Below are 23,489 nucleotides of genomic sequence, written 5' to 3'. Positions count from 1 at the left end.
CCATTTGGCAAGCATCCGCCTCATATCATGTCTTTTGCATCACATAATTCTTTATGGAGATTAAAAGTCCAATCAGCATGTGTGTGTGTGTGTGTGTATGTGATGTCTGTGGTGCAGGTGGCATGGCTAAAATTGTGCTAAACTAATTAGCATGGGCTAGAGTCTCTGGGGGGAGGGGGGGTGTTACCCAACAAGACAGTTCACATTGAAAAAAATGTTTTTATTAAAAAAAGAAAACAACGTATTCAAATTCAAAGAGAAAACCAAGGAAGAAAGAACGAAAGAAAGAAAGAAAAAAAGAAAAAAACCTTATTTCAATCAATAAAAAAAAAAACAAAAACACAAGTTTCAGACACGTAGACACTCTGGCACAGGAAGACAAACGTAGCCGAGCAGCTTTTTGCAAAATAACCAAATATCAAAACCTCTTTTTATGCTCTGTTTTCCTTTAACAAAACTGTACAAAATGAGTTCTTGTATAAATAAAAAAAAAAAAACAAAAAAAAAAAATTTCACAAGCAGGAAGTAAAAGGAGCCTGGCAGATTTTCAGAAGCCCCGTAATTCCCGGAGCTCAGGTCCATATGCCACTTTGTCACTCAAGATGACTATCTTTGTCGTCCTACTTTGGGAATTGACATTTGACTACCTGTGTAGATCTCACGGTTGTAACTGAAAAAGGGGGAGGAGGTTAGAACTCCGCACTTAACTAAAACATCAAAAAGAGCCTTTGAAAATCCGCAGCAGCTCCGTCTGACCTCCTGCCTGGAAATCCTGTTTTAGCAGCAAAACATTTTGAAGCTATGAAATAAGATCTCGGATCTACGCGGGGTCGTGGGGTCCGGTGGGGGGTGGGGGGGGTGTATGATCAAATAGTTGTGGACTGAAACAAACACTTAAAAAGTGCAACATAAGTGTTTTCTTTAAATTCTATACTACAAAGAGTACTGTAATAATTACTCATTTACTACAATGTAATGTAGCTGGAATTCAAGGGACCATGATGCCGGGAACTTTTAGAGCATCAGGATGTTATAAATGAGGTCAAATTTAAAATAAATAAATGCTGCATGATAACAAGTAGTCATTTCATAGTTCCAAAATCCTTTTTTCTTTTGTGTTAAAGGTAATGGCTAACACATGGATTATCATTGTGAACATATAAACTATATCCATGACATTTCCTTCATGGTGCGCTGAAACAATGACGCTCTGTGGGTTACTGTTCTGTCTGGACAGGTGATAAACTCATCAAAGGAAAGAGAAAAAAAAAAAAGGGAAACACGAGAACAAACAACTGGCATGAAGAGCAGATGGAAAGACGAAGGAACGAAAGCTATTTACAAGGTTTGCTCCAGCGTGAAGCTGCTGGTGGTGGATGGATACCGCCATACATGCTGCACCTCACATGCACGACAACACCGGGATTTCCTTCCACCGGCCCGATAGATAAACGCTCGCTATTCCTCCTTCTGAATCAATCAGAATTTTATTTTCCCGAGCGCACGACGTACAAGCTTTCATCCTATGGGAGCAAGGTGGAGAACAACAAAGGAAAAGACGGGCGGCTACAACTTCTTTGGTTGCAGGACGTAACAGGACACGCATCGAAGGCGACGTGGCGAAACGAGGCGCGGGAGGTGTGCCTCCGACAGGCTGCTTCAGAACTATATACAGCGAGGTGTCCTTCCAAGGAGGGACTTTAAGGCTTAGCTGAGACGTGTTTGCAGGATCTCCTTCCCGTCTCCCGAAAGGCTGTAAGAACTGTGGCTAATGGCACTTCCATGGTGGAGGGAGCAGTCCTTTGGAGAACCCTTGGTGTTCCTTTATCCTTAGTATCTACATATCTACAGCTTCTGACGTCTGTATAAATTACATGGGTTGACGGTGACGCTGGCGCCTTGGGGTTCCCCCCCTCCAACAAAGGCCCGGTGGCATCAAGGCAAGGCGAGGCGTGGAACCGACATACTGCAGGAAAGCAAAAGGCATACAGGGGACTCCAACGCGGCACTCATGAGCTACCGGTAGCTCGCATTCCCTCCCCAGAGACGCTCACCAAAGGGTCACTTGAATGATCACTCGGCAACCGCCAGCTGAAATATGATCAAATTCACAGGAGTCCCGCCCCCTTCTCAAACAAAGTGATTATTTGCCAATCAGTGCTCAATCAAAAAGTCGCACAACCTTTATGGACAGACCTCCTTGACGATGTGGTTTGGTGGTCTCAGGATTGGGTCTCTGATGTTTGCAGATGATGTGATGCTGATAATTCCATCAGACCATGATCTCCTGCTCTCACTGGAGCTGTTTCACAGCCCAGACGAGAACCAGCACCTCAAAATCTGAGGTTGTGGTCTTTAGCTGAAAGAAGGTAGAGTGGCCTCTCCTGGTCAGGAGCCTAACCCAAGTGGAGGAAGTTAAGTATCTCAGAAGAATGGAGCAGGAGAAGGACAGGTGAATCAGCAGTGACTTTGCATCAGTCTATTGCGGTGAAGGAGCTGAGCCAAAAGCAGAAGTTCTGGATTTACCGGTGGGTCTACGCCCCCATCCTCTCCCCTGGTCTCCAGCTGTGGGCGGACACCCAAAGAACCAGATCACCTAAGATGTCTGGACTCGCCCTCAGAGATAGCGAGGAGCTCGGTCCACCAGAGGGGGTTCGGAGTAAAGCTGCTGGAGGGGTTCAGAGCCAAATGAAGAGGCTCCATCTGTTCAGTAGGCCTCCTGGATGCGCCTGGTGAGGTGTTCTAGGCACATCCCACCAGATCCTGGAGAAGACCCAGGACACATCGGGTCACACTTGGTCCCCCCCAGGACACACTGGGGGGGGTGTATCTTTGGGCTCGACTGGGAACACCTCTGGATTCAGAGCTGACCAAAATGGATGGGGAGACCCCACACTGGACGAGAGGGAGAAGATGGATGGTCGACAGTTGCACTGCTGTGAACCTCCACGAGTCAGAGGGCATCTGTGGAGGTGCAGATGTTGTACAGCTAGAATCAGAGGTCATCAGGCACACATGGCTTTCAGCACAGAGTCTCCACTGACCCAGGAGAGACGTGGACACCAAAAGTTCAGGTGAAATGAGCCCACTGAGTTTGTCTGGGTTGAATGAAGGTGCCAGTTGGCCATCTTTGTTTGGTAAAAGTAGGGAAAAGGGTTGGAGACGCCTGCTCTGCAGCTACAGCTACTTCCAAGATCTTGGTTGAGGACAGGATATTAAGGAAGGCGGGTCAGGGTGGGTGAGCGCCTTGTGGTGGAGGACAAAAGAAAAGCACTGACTCTCTACAAAGGAAGGACAAATCAGAGCAAAGTGAAGATCAACAACGGCAGCGGCACCTGTCCTCGCAGGCAAGAGTTCGGCTTGACTTCCACCCCACTGTCTGCAAAGCTAGCGTTAGCAAGTGCGTGCTTCTTGCCATGACTGAAGGCTCCAGAAGGAACGGCAAAGAGAAGATGAGAAGAAGAAGCCGCTTAGAATCCACTTCTCATGGACATGAACGCCGTCAAGGGCGGGCGGCCATTCTGGGTCTGTTTGCGGGTCAGAGCCATTAGCGCAGGGCCCGGACCCCAGAGCCAGGAGCCCAGAACCCAGGGGCCGTCCCGCCACCATTGCCACGCGAAGGGTCCCTGGCGCCCGCGGGTCGGCCTGGCCTGCTTAGGCTACAGTATTTAAATAGCTTCTTTTCTATAAATGTAAATTTCAATGATCTAAAAAACTCTAAAAAATAGAACTATAATTCAAATATAAATACAAATCAGTGATTGTCTTTGTTCGGCTGTGACAGGAGGTGGACATTTTGCTTTGCTTTTTCTTTCAAACAAACAATAACACAATAAACTGCAATCGAGGTGCGAACAGGGCACCCGTGGCGCGTGGAGGAGGAAGTAGCTTTAAAACGGCATCGGCCCAGCAGGGGGCGCCGGAGATTTGAGAAGACCAGCGCGGACCGCCGCCCAGCTGTGGCGTGCAGAACATCAGACAGACGTCAGGAAGTACAAAGAAGAGTCTGCATATCTGACAAAGGAAGCAAAGGTGTGGTATTTCTTCTCCAAGTCGCTTTGAAGGACCTCCAGAGAGCTTCACAATAAGGATCCGTTTGTCACGTGCACAAAAATAACCCACAAAAATAACCGCCACTTCCTTGCTCTCTTACATTTTTTTTTAATGTCCTTGTCTTGCTCCTCCTCAGGTTTCAAAATAGATCTCAGCTTCCGGAGAAGATTCACCGCCTTTGGTTGAGGACGAAAGCAGAAGGTCCCACCAAGTAAGTGTGTCCTGTTTCTTAAAAACAATGGAAAAAAAACAACAACAGACGCACATATACACGCATACCCACACACACACACGCACGTACACACACACACACACACACACACAAAATGCACACGTGTTCCTTTTGTCATCCATGTTCAAGTCCGGGTGCTTGGTGGCTGCAGAGCCCCTCCAACTGAATCCTGCTGGTTGGATGTGTCTGCCGCCCCCCTTGCCCCCCCGCCCTGCCGGGAGCTGGACACACACACACACACAAACACACACACACACATTAACAGTGAGGAGAAGCAGGCGTCTGCAGCTGTTCCATTACATGGAATCCAGTGTGATTCCTTTTTTCATCCATCCATTCATTCAGATTCATCCTGCCCTATCAGAAGACGAGAGGCTGGGTCTGTCCTAGCCTGTCAATCAACATCCGGCTAGTTCACACTCTCATTCTCAATTCTGACTCCTCTGTCAGATCCCTGAATGTTGGTGGATTGCAGGAGGAAGCAGGAGAACCCATGGACATCCCACGCCGGTTCTCAACACATCAACCAGCCAGGGCTTCTTCTCCTGTGTGATTGGTTAGAAATTCAAAGTGGGCGTGGCCGAGGCGGAAAAGCCAATTGGTGGTCAGGAAGTATGAAGATGATGTATCTCATCTATGTGAGGCATTTGTAGGCATGCCAGTGATTTCTGGGAGGAGGTGTTGCTAAAGAGATGAGAGAGGATTTCCAACAGGGAAATCACCGCCAACGCTTCTGCCTCACTCAGCTGCCGTCACTGCGTTGTTGCTGCATTGTCGCTTCTTAGTGTGCTAGATGTTTGTGGCAGAGGGTCTTCTGGGGACCTTTGCAACTGAGAGTCTCCATGTTCTCCTCGTGACTGCATAGGGTTCATCCAGGTTCTCCAGGTTCCTCCAACAGTCCAAAAACATGCAGGAGGTTCGTTGGAGACCATGAATTGTACATATATGTGGATGAGAGAGTGAACGGTTGTATGTCTCCATATGATGTTTGACTGAGTAAACGGTAGTTTGTTTTTATATACTGTATGATCGATCAGTCCCAGGTGAACTCCACCTCATAACCAATCAAGATCCTGAGTGCAGGATAAGCAGTATAATGGATGAACTGGTGAATATTCATGCTAGCCCTAGAATTTTGAAACACATGAAAAGTAGCAAAGCTACTGGCGGGTGACTCTCACGCCGGGTCTCGTCGTCGTACCTTAGCTTCATTTGGTGTGTTGGTACGAGTAGTTTGTGTGTTCTGCTGGAGTCTCCATGGCAACCTGTTGCTGTTGACCACCATTCTCCTGCAAAGACAAAATGTAGACCTTCTATCTGAAAAAGATACATCATTCTCCAAAGTTAACCAGATAAGAAATTTCCTTTGCCCTGCTTTTGAGATACTGTTGGTATGAATGTAGCACAAATACAGTATATTAGTGTAGTGCAGAAGTCAATGATGTGCGGTCCAGCCATTTTGAATAAAAAACAATCTAAAACTTGTGAAGTTAAATGAAAAATACCTTTCAAGTGTAGACGACTGATAAATATAATCATTTAATTATTTTTTCTTTCCAAGATTGGCAAGTCAAGCACAGCCTCTCCTGCCCCGCCTGACTACATGTCACTGGCAGAAGTACACAGTGCACCATAAAGTACAGGTCCTTCTCGAAAAATGAGCATATTGTCATGAAGTTCATTATTTTCCATAATGTAATGATAAAAATTAAACTTTCATATATTTTAGATTCATTGCACACCAACTTAAATATTTTATTGTTTTAATACTGATGATTTTGGCATACAGCTCTTGAAAACCCCAAATTCTTATCACAAAAAATTAGCATATCATGAAATGGTACTTTAAACGAGCCATTAACCTAATCATCTGAATCAACAAATTAACTGTAAACACCTGCAGAAGATTCCTGAGGCTTTTAAAAAAACTCCCAGCCTGGTTCATTACTCAAAACCGCCATCATGGGTATAACTGCCGACCTGACCGCTGTCCAGAAGGCCATCATCGACACTCTCAAGCAAGAGTGTAAGACACAGATCTGATCGAATAGGCTGTTCCCAGAGTGCTGTATCAAGGCACCTCAGTGGGACGTCCGTGAGGTGGGACGGAAAAAGTGTGGCAGAAAACGCTGCAACCCCAGAAGAGGTGACCGCACCCTGAGGAAGATTGTGGAGAAGGGCCGATTCCAGATCTTGGGGGAGCTGTGGAAGCAGTGGACTGAGTCTGGAGTAGAAACATCCAGAGCCACTGTGCACAGGCGTGTGCAGGAAATGGGCTACAGGTGCCGCATTCCCCGGGTCAAGCCACTTTTGAACTAGAAACAGCAGCAGAAGCGCCTGACCTGGGCTGCAGAGAAGCAGCACTGGACTGTTTCTCAGTGGTCCAAAGTACTTTTTTCCTGATGAAAGCAAATTTTGCATGTCATTTGGAAATCAAGGTGTCAAGACTCTGGAGGAAGACTGGTGAGAAGGAAATGCCAAAATGCCTGAAGTCCAGTGTCAAGTACCCACAGTCAGTGATGCTCTGGGTGCCATGTCAGCTGCTGGTGCTGGTCCACTGTGTTTTATTAAGGGCAGGGCCAATGCAGCTAGTTACCAGGAGATTTTGGAGCACTTCATGCTTCCATCTGCTGAAAAGCTTTATGGAGATTTTTCAGCACGATCTGGCACCTGCTCACAGTGCCAAAACCACTGGTTAATGGTTTACTGACCATGGTATAACTGTGCTCAACTGGCCTGCCAACTCTCCTGACTTGAACCCCATCGAGAATCTTTGGGATATTGTGAAGAGCAAGTTGAGAGACACCAGACCCAACACTGTGGATGAGCTTAAGGCCGCTATCGAAGCATCCTGGGCCTCCATAACATCTCAGCAGTGCCACCGGCTGATTGCCTCCATGCCACGCCGCATTGAAGCAGTCATTTCTGCAAAAGGATTCCCGACCAAGTATTGAATGCATAACTGAGCATAATAATTTGAAGGTTGACTTTTTTTGTATTAAAAACACTTTTTTTTATTGGTTGGATGACGTATGCTAATTCATTTGTTTTTTCTTTACTTTTTAGCCAAAATCATCAATATTAAAACAATAAAAGGCTTGAACTACTTCAGTTGCGTGTAATGAAACTAAAATATATGAAAGTTTAATTTTTATCATTACATTATGGAAAATAAGAAACTTTATCACAATATGCACATTTTTTGAGAAGGACCTGTATTTATGTACACAATGAAAGGTGTGCAGGTCAGTGCTGCTCGACAACCTGCAAAAATTACAAAGTACTGCAAGTCAGGGTTCCTGCTCCTTACTTGAAATGAGTTTCCGGTTTTATTTCCAAGACATTTCCAGCTACAACAGTACAACAGATTATGGCGTCACACACCAACATTTGACTCCGCCCACCAGGGGTTTGGGGTCGGTTGGTAATGCCGTCACCCCTATAAAAGGGTAGCCATTCCTCTTGTCTCCATGCTGAGACCCCCATGCAGCTGCTGCCCGAGGCTCAGCGCCTTACATGGCACCTCTGCTGCCATCAATGTGTGACTGTATGAATGGCTAATTTCGATTCAGTGCTTATTGTACATTTACCCAGAATGCCTCTGTGTTAATTCCTCTTCCACCACAGATTTAAAAGATAGTCTCTTACATTGACCAAAAGAAGTAGCACACTTTATATCAGAGTGGTTGGTTTGGTCTTGTTTGGAGAGAAGAAGCTCTCATGGGGTCTGGTAGGTGGCTAAATGTAGCAACAGATTCAAATGGAAGCGCCGCTTTGAGGAAATGGGCAAATCTGATCAGCTGCTGACATCATGTGGGAGCGCGAGAATCCATGTTGCCCGTTAAGGAAAATATGACAACAGATAAATTGACTTCTCAGACAGGCCCCTTCGTCTGGAACCAGAGGTGGCGAGATTTGCTCGGACCAGACTGAAACATACCATTTCTACCTGCCTCTTGTTTGACTCTTTTGCTGACTTTCTTTTACGCACACAGATGGATATGTTTTAGGCGGGTAAGTAAGTGTGGGGTCACCGTGTAACCGGCTGAGGTCACATGGTGACCACCTCTTACCTCTACTGGGACACTGGAGGGAGGCACTGGGGTGTACTGGGGGATGTAGGTCCCCTGCATAGTTGTGTTGGCCGGAATATACTGCAGGGAGACGGAAGGATGTTTTGTAAAAATGACTATTTCCTGTGGTGTCTTTTTGAATTCATGCCACTCCAAGATGTACTCACTGTGCCTGTGCTGCCAAGAGACAGGTGGCTTAGCTGCTGGGTGAGAGGTCCCATCATCGACGTGGGCTGGATGGACATGGCGTGATCCATTGTTGGGGTAAGAACTGTACCCTGTGAAGTCAAACGGCGCACATGGTCAGGAGCCACAGAAGACGGGCGCAGCACGGTGGTGGCTTTGAGGCTCTACTCACAGCGGGCTGCATGAGGTATGACTGATGGTGCATCCAAGACGGGCTGTGTACCTGTAGAGCGGGGAAGGAATCATCAAACTCAGGTTTACACGAAAACATAGCACAAGAGAGACTACAACATGTAGACTTATTTTGGCAAGTGCAGAGTGCTCGACGGTGCAGAAGAAGAGTGGGCGGGCACCTGGTAGGATGAAACGGGAGAATGCATGTACGGCGAGAGGGAGGTCTGGGTGATCATTCGGTTCGGAGCCAGGCTGTACGGCGACGAGTAGAAGCTGCCGACCGAACAGAGCAGGGCGTGAGACAAAACATCCCTGCGCCGTCATCGTCTAACTGCACCCGCGAGTTGTCCCGGAAGCCCCTCGGTCTCCCAGCAGAGGGCAGCAGTTTGTCAAATTTGGAGCGTTCATATGTTTCTGGAGGGCTGGGCCCAAACATACCACTCACCCATTTTGTAAGGCTGTCGGGTCATACGCCAGCGTCATTCCTCCCTGGGAAAACAATACACAGGATTCAGAAGCGGTGAGGTCACGCAAACACCAGCGCGGTGTGCACTCACAGCCAGCTCGCCGCTGAGAGTCAACCATCACATTCAGAAGTGTGGAACGTTTTCTTGCTGTCGTACAGCGAGTTGACCGGAAGAGAAATGAGTCACTAACAGTTTCTCCATCTCTGGCCCAGGGCCTTCCGTTCTGGAGGTACTTCCCCTGGTTCTGCCTTTTCTTCTGACCTCCATCGGCAAACTTACATAATAAGGGCTCTGTGGGCACTGTGGAAGCAGCAGATCAAAAAGGAATTCAGCAGAGGGGCTGGAGGGGGAAGCTTAAGCTCCACAGCGTTAAAAAAAAAGGAATATGTGAATGAAGGGACTTCTGGTGACCGGCCTCCACTCACCAGGCACTCCTGGCGGAGTCTTGATGAATTTCCCATTAAAATGCTGAATTATAGCCTCGCACTTCTCGGTGGATTCCATCCTGAAACAAAAAGCCAATCCCATCTCCACACATGCTTTCTGGCAAACATCTTGTTTACGAAGATGGTGATGAAACACCAGGAAAGACAGCCTTTCGTTTGAATATTCTCTCTTGACAGCCTGACCTGGCGAATCCCACGCCGCGGCTGGTGCCGTTAGCGTCCCGCAGAATGCGTGTGGAGATGACCTGGCCAAAGGACTTGAGCAGGCCCTCTAGCTCCTGCTCATCCATGGACACCGGCAGGTTGGAGATGTAGAGGTTGGTGGGGTCCTGCTCTTGTTGCTGTGCAGGAAACAAAGAGCGGAATATGTTTTCATTTGCTGGTTAGTGCAAACCAGTAGAAGAATGTGGAGGAACTTCTCAGACATTTGGCCCCCTGCCTTTGGGTTTTTGCTCTTTTCACAAACCCGGTCGCTCTGTGGTTTTTAGGAAACAACCAAACATGGAATTACTCCTGCAAATGTGTCTTTGTCAAACCCATCCTCATTCTCCATAGGTCAACTGCCTGACAAAAAGTTCCCTTTGCATCACATACCATCGTATTAGACACCCCTTTTGTCGTTTTGTGACAAACCCGAAGCGTCACTTCTACATCGACATTGGTATGTACTTCTAAACCTAACCTAAATAAAGGTCGATTGTGTATTTTCCACATACTTCTGTTGTAAAAGAGCAATCGCGTTCCTTCTCTGACGTTGTATCCGAAAGTAGGTTTGTCTAAAAATTATGCTCCAGGTTAGTGACGCTAAGGGAACGTTTCGTCAGGTGGTTGACAGATTGGGAGTGAGGATGTGGTGCTTTGTCCTGTAGCTAGCATGCCCCAGCTAATGCAATGCTTCCCTCCTGGCTAGCAGGGTGTTTAACTGAAAACTGTCATTGAACCTGATACAAACTGGACAGAGGACCTACGTTTCAGAAGGACCATCACAACCATTACTCCAGTTCTAGTTCTGCATATGTTTGGGAAACACAATGTAAGCCCAGTGAAGATAATAGGTCAGCAAAAGAAAGCAGAAGGGCGGATGGACAGCACGGTGGTGCAGGTGTTAGTACCTTCACCTCACAGCAAGAAGGTCCTTGGTTGGATCCCCACAGGGGCGGGCTTTCTCTGGGGAGTCTATGTTCTCCCCATGTCTGTGAACCCCAAGAGGTTCATTGATGTCTGAGAGGGCGAATGGTTGTACTGTATGTCTCTACATGTGGCAGGGTCATCAGGTACCATATGAGAGCAGAGCTTGGATAATGTAACCTGAAGGAGATTAGTGGACCTGTGACGGACAGGCCACCGGTCCAGGGCAAACCGCTTGCCCACTGTCAGCTGGGAGGGGCTGTATTTATGAAAATATATTTCTAGTGCCGTTATGTATAAAATGGCTGTGTAACTTTTGTTGTATGTAATATAGAATGTGAGAGTGCAGACCCTGGGTGTACAGTTGGTGTCAATCTAGTCACACTGCCGAGCTACACAACACGGTAGTGTCTGCGGCCGCAATGTTTGCACCGACTTCCACATACGGAGGGAAAATCATCTGACGTCTCTGCGGCGGCATTAATGCTCCGGTGGAGTGAAGATCACCTGCAGAAGTCCCAAGTTAGAAACAGGTTCTTATTTGGGTTAGCATGGGTTAACCCGTGACTTCGCTGGTCAAAAGGAGTGGGTACGATGACAGCACAGCAGCTAGCGAAGGGGTGGCGCCACCTTTCCAGGCGCTATTTGCCAGTGCAAGTACTTCTTGATGTGAAAAATGCATGAACCTGGCTTTTACAATGTCAGACATGACGGCAGTACCCGGACCTTCACAGGGTCCAACGTGAGGGGACAGAGCGTTCTCGCAGTCTGCACAGCAAAACCGGGTGCACTGGGTTAAAGCTTCCTGTTGTCTTTGGAAATGTTCAGGCTTGCGTTGCCGCGCTAAGACATGCACATAGTCTGCAAAGATAATGTCATACATCCCGGGGGAGCGGTGTGGAAGTAGAAACGGATATATAGATATATGTAGATATACAGACAGCTGCAGGGCTGCAGGTGAGCTGATTAGAGGTCCTTCAGCTTTCAGCACTCAAGACTGGTTCTGCGTTGCCGGCCTGGAAGGTGCATGCACGTCAGGCCAAGCGCAGGCAGACAGGAAACCAGGCGTGGAGTTAAAGAGTTCACCGAGCAACAGGAGCCTGGCAACCAGGAGCGGAGGGGGCTGAGCTGCGAGAGGAAGGGAAAACGCAGAGCGGAGCACAGAGACTGGACATCAGCAGCTTCAAACAGAGATCTGATTTGCAGAGGGGCAGGCCGACGGACCAGAATCAGGTCCGTGACAAATATCTGGACCCAAATTTGACATTTATGGCCCTCAGAGGCAGGAGCCCCCCGAGATCAGTCCAATTCTACCTCTTCTCAATCGTAATTACTCAGGGTGCGGCAACATGGTTGCTGCAATGATGTCAAAGGTCAAGATGAGGGGACCTGAAATTGGTTAAACCCAATTACTGGGACAGGATCTGGGTAGAAACCATAAGTGTTCTAGAGGCACGAAGAACCACACGGTACTAGTTTAGTTTAAGAGTCTGGTTTCCTGTTGTGGAAACTCTGGAAAAACAGCAAGTCCTATCGACCAACAAAATTAATGTGATTTGGAAGAAGAGGTGCTTTTTGTAAGTGAGTGTGCATGGATCCGGTCCAGGTGAGAAGGCCTTCACGTCACAGAGCATATTTGCTCCAGGCTGCAGGTGAGCCACTCTGCTGGGGTGTGTGTGTGTGTGTGTCTGTGTATGAGTGTGAACAAGGCGAGTGCGTCAGGACGGTTCTATTTATATCCCCGCCATTGTGTGTGTTTTGTTTCCTGCTCATCTTGACATAGTTTCCCTCCAGATATTGCGGCCTGGGGGTGGGAAGGGGTTCAATGTGCTCGAACCCGTGACCCTCCAAGACAGAGAGAGAGGCGGGGCTTGTTGCGGAGAAACATCGCAAACAGGCAAATACACCTGGGAGTCGGGGATGACTGGCTATTCTGAGGCGAACCAGAGATGGCCACGTTCACCTGTGCTTCCACATGCCCGTAAGCAAGCTGGCTCAGGTTGACTCAAGGTTTGGTGTTTTCATGTCTTCGTGAGCGCTGAGATCTGCAGTGCTGAACCCGAATGCTGGTTGCAGAGCTACTTGGCCAGAGCGCAGGATGAGGTGTGCGGGAGGGGGAACCTTGTGCAGGAGTGCTTGTGAACAATGAGTGCACAAAGTGTGCGAACTCACTCTTACCTTGGCCATCTGAGCCTGAACGCCGCTGGACTTCAGCGCCGTCACTGCCTTCTGTGCCGCTGCCGGGCTGTCGAAGTCCACGAAGCCGTAACCTGACGGACAGATGGGAATGAAACGGCTTAATAGCTAATTTGGTTTTCAATTAAAACTAGCCCGGGGACATCCACCTCCAACCCTCTGGAGGCGGCGCCACAGAAAACCAGTAGTGCTCACCTTTACATTTGTTGGTGGTTTTGTCCAGGATGGCCTTGGTGGAGACGATCTTGCCGTACCTGTAAGGGGAAAGGCACACAAAGAGGTGCGTCAGGGACGACAGGTGAGGCAGCGATGAGCGTATGCAGGAATCTGCCCCGGGGACATGCCGGGCACCATTATTGGACTTACAAATATGAATAAACAATACATTCAGTTGTGCGTACAACCTGACATGTCGTAGATGGCTACGTGTAGCTCCGCCCCAATGTTATCCCCACACACATGCACGCACCCCTGCCAGAGCCATTTAACTGTGACTCTTCCTCCGGTATTGTTTTCAACAGACAGGACTGAGCACCCGGGGCCATAGACAATTTGTTCCAGATCTGTGTTTATCAAAAACATACACACACACACTCACACATTAACCCACGCCCCAGTCCTGCAGGTATTTAGAGTTCCGCCATGCCAGTTGGCGGCGGCGGCCACGACTGCAGTGAAGCAGAGCCTCCAGGTAATGGCGGCAGGGAGACGAGTCGTCTGACTCGGGCCCAGCGCCCGTAGGGAGGAAGGGAGGAAGACGGGGGACTGGAAGGGCAAAGAGGGAGATTAATCATTTCCCCGGTGCTGTGACGCGAGGCGTTGGTGGTTATAGCGTCAGTGCCCTTGTCTGGTGCAGGCAGCCGGAGAGGGAGGCCGGCCTTCCTGTGTTTGGGCGACATGGCGTCTGAGTGGAATGTAACCCGATGCTCTGCCCCTCCAGCTCGGCCTTCCTTCCCACCACATCCCTCGCTCTGTTTTTCCACCCTCTCTCTGCAGCGCTGCTGGGTCCTATCGTCCCGCCTGCTTTCACCCTGGTTCCTCACACCAGACAGTGTTGCACCCCCCCCCCTCCAAACGCCGCTCACGCCGTTGTGGCGTCCTTCCCTCCCGACAGTTGCAGACACATTCACGGTCGGTTGGATATTAGCATTCGTATTTTTTTCAAGGGAAATCAGGTCAAAAAACCCCTTTTGAGGAAAGATAATCCTCCTCCTGCATGAGACGAGATACGGAAACATGTCTTCTGGACCTCCGCGAGCCAATGGGGACTCTGATCTGAGGTCCAGGGATTTGACGTTCGTGTGATAAACACTGATCTGACAGCGCAGATATCAGCACTGCTTCTGACACGCCAGCTCAAAGGGGGCTCCCTCATCCCCTACAACTCATAATAACCCCCACTAAGGTTTCTCTTGGAACATCGGCAGTGCTCCTCGCCACCTCTGTCCACAACTGGATTTCTTCCGAGATGCTCGGGGCAGCTTCTGCCCCCGCAGCCAGCTTCAGACCCATTTAGGCCCTGTTTCCACGACAACAATCCTCTTCCTGTTCGATCGCCATTTTCAAACAGCTCCCTTATATCTTGAAAATGCTATTTGTTTCCTGTCCACGGTAGACAGCAGGAGAAACATTGCAGTGCATGATTCTGGCCTGTAAGTTGCGCTATCATGAACTAAAACATCCGCGTGCGTAGAGGCACTTCCTGTCCGTAACCGAGTGTAAAATATCAACAACATCCAACACTGGAGTTTTTGTGCAGAACGAGGAGTAGTAAAGAAGCAGACTGTGAGTCAAAGCGGTCCAAGTAGCCCGAAGTACCGTAATTTCTGGACTATAAGCCACTACTTTTTTTCAAACGCTTTGAACACTGTGGCTCAAAAAAAATATGTGGCTAATTTATGATTTTTTTTTGGAATTGAGAGCTTCATGCCGTGAAAAAATTGAGCCTCGTCACATCGAAGCAATGAAATTACCGTGAAATTCTGAGGCCATTCAATTCCGACACTGAAGAAGATGACTTAAGTGGCTTTGGTGCGGGAGTCAGCTGGAGTAGGACAAAGCGAGGATAGAAAATGGGTGGATGGCTAGACTTTTCCTTGTGTTATTTATTATTAATCTTTTTCATCAGCCATGTTAACAAAAAGCATTGCCAGCACGTAGTTGTGGATGTTACCAGTATACATTTAATCAAAAGTAAAAAAAAAATGTTCCTGTGTCTTTCCATGTAAATATCTCATGTTACAACATGGACACCTGCGGCTCATAGACAAGCGCAGTCTATATATGTACACATATATTTATTTAGTTATTTTTAGCCGGAGCAACTTATATTCAGGTGCGCTCAGTAGTCTGGAATTCATGATATTCCGAAGTACTCCAAAGTCCTCCGGCGCCCGCCATGGTTGTTATGATCAGCCAACCTGCACACGGCATTCGACTGCAACCTTTGGAAGCATGTTTTCTCAGTGTCACGTCTCCATGGAGACCAGGGTGTTTCTGGGGCCGACGGACAGCCCAGCACAACTGAAACTTTGCGTTCCCCTCGGTAATGTTGTGGCGTAAACACGGCCAATCTACGTTATCCCAGATAAGACACCTGAGTACCAAACGTCTATCTTTAAAACCGCAGAGAATCAGGAAATGAGCCTGAAAAGTCTTTAAGTTAAAGGGAATCCCACCTGGAAGGACTTAAAGGCATGAAAAGTAATTTCCAAATCTATAACACACACTTTAACCCAGGGCGTGGTGGTGGTGGTGGGGCACCATTGTTTTACTAGCGCAGTACATGCTGGCATGTGGAGATGATGCGAGGACGTCAGGAATATCTGATGCCGACCGGGCGATGGACGGCACAATCGTGAAAGAAGCTGATGAGTCACCCGGTCAGTCAGCAAAGCAGTCTGTAAGTCTACAGTGAACAGCCAGTGACAAAAAGTGGAGTTCCTTACGACAGACAACACACCAGACGCACACCAGCGACTTTTTGCACTCTTGCCTCTTTGCGTCTTTTTTCATCTTCATTCTCAGGATTTCTGCAGGTATCAGTGAATCTAATTTAATGCTTTTTAGTGCCCTTTTTAATGCCGCTTTAAACAAATTTAATGCCCATGTCCAACCGCAGATACCTTTATTTATATCTCTGTCAATCATTTAGCAGTAGCAGAGATGTACATATTGTGTACGATTATCCATGCAATTTTTTAGCATTATTTATTTATTCTAATTTGATTGAAAAATACTTGATATATATTTTTGTCTCCTTTTTGCTCTGACTTGCTGGAGCAAACTTAGATTATTAAATGTTTATATAGCCTAATCCAAATAAATTGCAAATAAATCTATTTATTGTCATTTATTGTCAAGACCCTGCAGAAATCCTGATTTTGAAGCACATTTTGACTCTTGCCTTCAGTATTATCCTCCATGCTCATGTCTCTCTATGGTTCAAATAAGAAGGGTTGCCAAATTATGTGATTTTGCACCACACAGTAAAATTGACCAGCCTCGTGACATCACTACCCAGAGAGCGTTGTGACATAATGGCGGCCTATGGGTGAAGATTTTTTTTTTTTTGCAATTTTATTATCGAGAAATTTTATTAGCGCTTTATGGTACAAACATTGAACAAATAAAGTCCATAAAGTCTTGGCAACTGGGGATCTCTTAAAGCAGGGTTTGGGAACCTATGGCTCTCAAGCCAGATGTGGCTCTTTTGATGACTGCATCTGGCTTACTCTTAGCTGACATTTCTTAACATGATAAGTCATAAATAATGCATTTATTTTATATTGCACCTGTCCAGGGTTGCGGATGGTTGGAGCCAATCCCAGCTGTAATTTAGGGTACGAGAGGGTTATTGAATAATGTGGCGTTCTACACAAGTTGTTGTGAGGTCGAGAAGTAAACTCCCTTCCATCCAATAAAATAGCCAGCTAGCTAGATTAAGCAGAGCAAACCCTTCTGACCATGGGAATGACAAAACTAAAAAAGATTACAAGTACCGCACCTTTCAAACAGGAATGAACAGAGGAATTTGCGTTTGTAGAGAGAGCAGGTTCTGACGCATATCTATTATGCGCTGATAAAATTTCATCAATGAAACAGTCAAATATAAAGCGATACTTCGAGACACGCCATGCCACATTTGCTTGGAAATATCCGGTAGGGGACAGCAGGTAGAAAGTATGCCAAGAGCTACCATGCAGAGTGCTGCTTGCTGCAAGGTGACTGGAATTCACCTAGCTTTGCTGGTTCTTTAACAATCGTGAGGAATGGAAAGCCATTCACTGATGAATGAATCTTCACCTCAACACATCCCAACCCGACTGCCAAGCCATCAGCAACATCATGCAGCACCAGAAGTCGCAATAATGGTGAGTATTTTATTTATTATACATCAACTCCTGTATAACAGCGTAATTAAAAAGAATAAATAAAGAGATTACTGAACTCAAATATTGTTGGATTTACTTGAAAATTCTCAGTTGTATTCATTGTTAAAAATATTATGTGGCTCTCACAGATATATATCTAAAATATGTGGTTTTCAAGGCTCTCTCAGCAAAAAAGGTTCCCGACCCCTCCCTTAAAGGGTGAGTTTGGGATGGAGGAGCAGATGCAGCTCCTCTGCCGTGCCGTACTTCCTGTTTCCAACTGCTGTCCACTCTACTGAAAAACAAGTGCCGCTATTGATCTCCTAGCAGAGGTGGGGAAGGGGGGGGGAGAAAAATAGGTTCAAAGGTTTGAAAACAGTAATTGTCCGACCCTCTGTTAACCTCCCCCTGGCGGAGGCCCCGGGGCCTTTAAACACAGTTATGAACCGTATTAAAGCTGCAGGAGATTCTTTCCCAGCAGGCCTTGCTGCGGTTCCACTAAGGCTTGTTCAGGTTTAACCTCAAACATGCTCCTCCCACTCCCCCACCTCTGCAGCTCCCCACAATGGCTGCTCTGTCAGCCCCCTGCTCTCGGGGCCCCGGTTCTCCTGGCCCGCACATTTCCCCATTTCTCAGAGAGTGAGTTATTGCGCACACACCTGTGCACGTTCCCTGTGAGCAGAGGAATGCCGGACGTGTTCCAGGATTAAAAAACAAAAACCTGGAAGGATGCATCTTTGCCTAGGCTTGGTGTGCCGCGCGCTTATTTTGAATAACACCAAAAACGCCAAGGTGTTTACTTCATTACTGTCAATCGTGTGGACACCCATGTGTGTGTGTGTGTGTGTCTATGTGTGTGTGTGAGCGTGCTTGCAATGTACTATAGGCCAGGCTCTTAGCCGGGGGGCCGTGGAGGTAGCAATGCCGCTAAGTCCGAGAATAAGGCAGTCCAGGTACAACAGGACAGGCTGCCGACGCACACACACACACACACACACACACACACACACACAGAGGAGCTTGCTCCTGCGCCGTCCATACAGTCAGGCCTGTGTTTCCTGCCTCTGAGTCAACCCTGCCTCGGAAGCTGGAAGGTCAGACCAGGACACGAGGAGGCGACATGCTCCCCCTCACCGGCCTCCTCTCTCCTTCACCCTGACTTTCTCTTTAAGTCTCCTCCTCCCACGCGTTTCCCTCCCTATCTGTCGCAGCGCAGAGCGCTTTCTTCGGCAGCTGCGTGGATTTAACGGAAGCGCGGTCTGGTCTGAGTTGACCCGCTGTTCTTACAACCCCCCGTTCCGACTTCAAGCGCTTTCTACCTTCCTCGCGCCATTAAATTCCATGAGTTTCGCAGACGAGCCCTGCTGCACACAAACACAGATGTTACCATGAGCTCCGGCTCCAGACTTACCACTGAAGGAAAATGTTGGGACAGCGGAAACACACGTCCATTCCTGACAGGGGGAAAGATCACCTGGGCAGGTGAACAGATCGTAAAGAGCCCCCACAGAGAATGTTGGTTAGAATTTCTGGGCAGACAGACATTCAACCCTCAGCCACATTAGGAAGATCAAGTATTTGATATGCTGCTGATTTTTCAGCTTTTCCCACTTGCAAAGCATGTATAACTCTGTAATTTTTATCATTGGTGAGTGATTGAATCTAAAACAGAAATCCATAGAAATGCATTGTATGATTTTTAAGTAATTAATTAGGTTTTTATTACATGTCATTGCAGATCCTTCAGGTTTTCGAGGCAGTTGCAGGGCAACATGGACTTACAGCTCCTTCCCAAGATTTTCTACTGGGTTGAGGTCTGGAGACTGGCTAGGCCACTCCAGGACCTTGAGATGCATTTTATAGCGCCACACCTTAGTTGCCCTGGCTGTGTGTTTTGGGTCGTTGTCATGCTGGAAGACTAAGCCACGACCCATCTTAATGGCTCTTACTGAGGGAAGGAGGTTGTTGGCCAATGTTCCCTCTAATTTTTCATATGTCTTGGCGTACAGACAACCTCGCTGAGCACACTGAGGACCACTGTGAGCAACATCAGATGTGCACGCTGTGGCCACACATCAGCATCACACCTAGGATCATAGATTCCATTTAGTCAATTCTTTCCATCAGAAAACTCGCTACTACTTTAGCTTCGCTGCATGTTTTGCGGAGCAGACTTTTCTCACTCGAAAAAGAAAAAAATCTCACCCAGTTTCACCACTGCTTCTTTCTTACTGGTGAAAGGGCTTACTACAGTCACTGTTCGTTTCGCCATGATAAGGGCTTAGCATGTTAGCATTAGCGTCATTTAACTCTGCAACCCTGTTATTACTGTTATATAGCGTGTATGGGCAGAGCACGTGCACAAGTACTGTCAATGCCGTGACTGGCTGAGTAGCGTAATTGCATCGTATCATATGATTGGCTGGACACTTGTCACTCACTGAGATACACAGCAAAATGGTACAGAAAAATGTCGTATATCTATTCATTTGCAGTGGGCTCACTCCGCTGAATAGGTTTTCTTGTGCGCTGAGAGTTTGCGAGCAGTGCGCAATTGCACAGTTGCACAGCTTAGAAGGAACAATGTTGTTAGCCAAAATCTTGCAATACATGGCCCCGTCCATCTTCCCCTCAATACGCTGCAGTCGTCCTGTCCGCTTTGCAGAAAAGCATCCCCAAAGAATGATGTTTTCATCCCCTGTCTACAGTTTGGATGGTGTTCGTGGGGTTCTTCCTCCAAACATGGCGAGTGGATTTTAGACCAAAAAGCCCTATTTTTGTCTCATTAGAACACATGACCTCCTTGTCCTATAGCCCATTCCAGCATTATGCAGGTCTGATGTCCTTACCGAGCTCTCTGGTCTTAGCCAGAGAGCTGGCTAACAAACTCCAACCTCTTGTGGAGAGGTTGGAGTTTGTTTGTTTGAGTGTGTGGACAGGTGTCCGTTATATAGGTAAGGAGTTTAAACTGGCCCAGTTAATACAGGTCTTAAGTGGAGAACAAGAGGGCTTCTTAAAGAAGAGCAAATAGGTTTGTGAGAGCTGCAATTCTTACTGGTTGGTAGGTGATCAAATACTTATGTCATGCAATAAAATGCAAATGCATTACTTAAAAATCATACGTGTTTTTCCAGATTTTTGTTTTAGATTCCGTCACTCACAGTGTAAGAGTACCTTTAATAAGAACTACAGACCTCCAGACCTGAACCCAGTAGAAAATCTTTGGAGGGAGCTGTAAGTCAAGAACTACAGGAAACGTTTGATCTCAGTAATTGCAAACAAAGGTTTCTGTACCAAATATTAAGTTCTGTTTTTCTGATGCATCAAATACATATGTCATGCAATAAAATCATACAATGTGTTTTTCTGGATTTTTGTTTTTAGATTCCGTCACTCACAGTTGAAGAGTACCTATGATAAACATTACAGACCTCTACATGCTTTGCAAGTGGGAAAAACTGAAAAATCAGCAGTGTATCAAATACTTGTTCTCCCAACTGTATAAGACAGCCGGTAGAGAGGAAATAAAGCAGATGAGAAAAACACCACATGGTTAAATAAGGAATAAGAAAAAACAACCCAAATCATATTATAGGGTTTCTTATCTGGAGACGGAAACTCCTCCGGGCTGAGGTGAAGCATCACAGTCCGTCCATGCTGGGGCTAGCCTACCTTAGCTTAGCTTAGGAAGTGGACCTTCTGAGGTTCTTGTTAAGTTAGACAGGCCCATCATATATCCTCGCTAATGGCCTGCAGGGGAGGAGTACGTATACAGATATATAACGTGCGCCGTGATGGAGGATTGTCTGCAACGAAGAAGCTCCACACCGATGACCCCGTTGGAGCCAGGTGTGCCGAACTGTCAATAATCTGCCAATCCCCCTGGGGCTGGACAGGGGTTTCATAGAAGCTCCTTCATCCCACATTCCCTTCCCTACATCCTTGTTTCTCACGCAGAAGCTGATTATTCAGCCAGTGCCACTCCTGTGGTCCCGTGAATACAGAAGCACAGGAGGGAGTGAAGGGAAGTCTCACATGGAGAAAATGAGTTCCTCATAAAAAATGCTGACAATAAAAGTCTATTTAAGTGATAATTTCAGGGAAGAGGGCACCACTGTTTTTTTCTTTAAAATATACATTTCTAACACTTTGAGCACGGTCGCCCCCAGAGACACCGGAGAGGACAGATCACTTCAGCCTGCACGAGCTGTCCTCTGTCCAGGGATTATTTTGCAACGGACTGACACTATTAATAGAATTGTTTTGTTGGAATCCTATCCCCCCCCCCAATGGTGAATGACCAGCACCAACACACACATTTGAAATGTTTTATTTGCAACTGACAGCATACAATGAGATGTCAAGCATATCCAAGACAACTGAAACCAAGCTGCAGCAGTTCTTGATATCCCCCGGGGTCCAGCTTCCAGTCCAGGTCCGTGTCTGTGTCCAGGTCCAGGTCCAGGTCTAGGTCCAGTTCCAGGTCTGGGTACTCTGTGTTTTTCCATCTGAAATTGCAGACAATTGTTAAGCATGTTAACAGTTTGCTAGCTAACATACGAGGCTGAAATTCCATTATTTCCACTTAAATGTTGCAAACCCAAGCTCCTCTGTTGAGACACTACCATCAAGACAGTGATAAAACTAAACAATATCACTGTGTGGCTTTTCTTCACAGCTATCTTACGAAGTAACAATAAGCTGGATACACTTAGATGAGAGCTTAAGTGGTGGTTGCCAAGAAAGTGTACGCTAATGCTAGCTAGCTCTTTGCTGCAAAGCTAAGAACCTTAGAGCTGGAAAGCTTGAAAAAAATATATCAGACGTACCTTTGATTCTGATGTCGCTGGTAAGATTGTAGTGGCATCGTTGTGGTGCTTCCACAGGCGTTTAAAGTGATTGCGATACTGACGGCGAAGCGCCACGCAAACCGGCAGCTGACGGATGATCACGGGAAGGGGGAATCCTTCTTCCCTCTCGCCCATTTTGTTTTTCCACGCATACATGGCAGCTTGCGCACCAGCGGGGGCGACCGACGAATCCTCGTTGGCATGGGGATTCTCAGAGATGTAAAAATCTGACATTGAACTCACGGTTGGCAGAGCTTCACCAGGTCCTGGTCCGTGGTCCCCGGGTGAAGGCCGCGGATGTACAGGTTAGTCTTACTCAGCTGCTCCCCGCCGCCACCGCTGCTGCTGTTGCTGCTGCTGTTGGTGTTCGGACTGGGGGGCGCCATCTGGTGGCCGGAGGACACATAGGCCTGCTGTTAGGAGACAAACACCAGAATCAGGAGAAATGGTCTCAGCTTACTGGATATAGCATTCTGTGCCTGACCGAAGGCACCTTTGTGCATGTGAATGAGTGTCTGGAGTGGCACCAAATTCATGTAGAAGACTTTCATTACAAAAAGTTAGAGGTGGGAGCTGTATGGAGTCTTGGATGCTCAGCTCTGCCGTCGAGTCGTGGCCCTGAATGTGACTGCCGGGGGAAAACCGAGTTTGATGTTGGTGAGCAGCACCAGGAAAGCAAAGGGCGTAATCAAGGGCAACCAGCAGATGCTTTGGCTGCCCAGAGCCAGCCAACTTGTGTGACAGAAAACTAGATAATATTCAGGGCGTTAGGCTATACACATTAATTTATTCATTGTCTGCTCTGCACATACTATGCTCAGAATTGCAGTGGATTGGAGCAAATCCCAGTTGGCATTGGCCAAGAGACGGGGTTTAACCTGTAACGGTCGCCTGCAGTCACAGGGTGACTTATATAGACATACATTCACTCTATCATTCCCACAAAATTTCAGTCCTCAGTGAATCTGTTACTGCTTCTGGACTATGGGAGGAAGACGGAGAACCTGCCGAGAACTTCCAATCGGAAGGTTGGTGGTTCGATCCCTGGCTCCTCCTGTCTGACTGTCGTAGTGTCCTTGGGCGATACACTGAACTCCCATGTGGCTGGTTAGCACATTGTATGGCAGCCATTGGTGTATGAGTGAGCGTGCGTGAATGTGATCTAGTGGAAAACGCTTAAAAACTGCAAAGTGGATCCGAGGTTTTCACTTTGGCACACATCTGGAAGTGTGTAACAGCTACGAGGGGCCAGGGATACACACACTGCTCCGGATCCAGAATAGACAATCAATAAATCAATAAATGGGGCGG

At 47.3% G+C, this 23,489-nt stretch overlaps 1 protein-coding gene across 3 annotated transcripts in view; it reads right to left on the bottom strand.

The window, feature by feature from the left end:
- Positions 1–199: 199 nt before the first annotated feature.
- Positions 200–23,489, bottom strand: part of LOC147222083 (RNA-binding motif, single-stranded-interacting protein 2-like) — a 33,106-nt gene continuing 9,816 nt past the window's right edge. For 2 of the 3 annotated variants that reach the window (XM_086167907.1, XM_086167908.1), the window contains exons 2-14: positions 22,422–22,564; positions 13,151–13,209; positions 12,938–13,029; positions 9,815–9,972; positions 9,611–9,690; positions 9,376–9,485; positions 9,164–9,207; positions 8,898–8,991; positions 8,717–8,767; positions 8,526–8,636; positions 8,359–8,439; positions 5,487–5,574; positions 200–4,506 (exon numbers count right to left, since the gene is read on the bottom strand). In XM_086167907.1, coding sequence (XP_086024033.1) covers positions 5,494–5,574; positions 8,359–8,439; positions 8,526–8,636; positions 8,717–8,767; positions 8,898–8,991; positions 9,164–9,207; positions 9,376–9,485; positions 9,611–9,690; positions 9,815–9,972; positions 12,938–13,029; positions 13,151–13,209; positions 22,422–22,564 — 1,104 coding nt within the window. In that variant the 3' untranslated portion in view covers positions 200–4,506; positions 5,487–5,493. Of the gene's footprint in view, positions 4,507–5,486; positions 5,575–8,358; positions 8,440–8,525; positions 8,637–8,716; positions 8,768–8,897; positions 8,992–9,163; positions 9,208–9,375; positions 9,486–9,610; positions 9,691–9,814; positions 9,973–12,937; positions 13,030–13,150; positions 13,210–22,421; positions 22,592–23,489 lie in introns of all 3 variants that reach the window. The other variant, XM_086167906.1, reaches the window with a different exon arrangement.

The sequence above is a fragment of the Fistularia commersonii genome, chromosome 21 (genome assembly GCF_037954325.1).
Source record: "Fistularia commersonii isolate RoL2024-O1a breed Wild chromosome 21, RoL_Fcom_v1.0, whole genome shotgun sequence".
NCBI classification, from domain to species: Eukaryota; Metazoa; Chordata; class Actinopteri; order Syngnathiformes; family Fistulariidae; genus Fistularia; species Fistularia commersonii.
The sequence above is the reverse complement of the archived record's forward strand: the minus strand, read 5'-3'. Positions and strand labels throughout refer to the sequence as shown.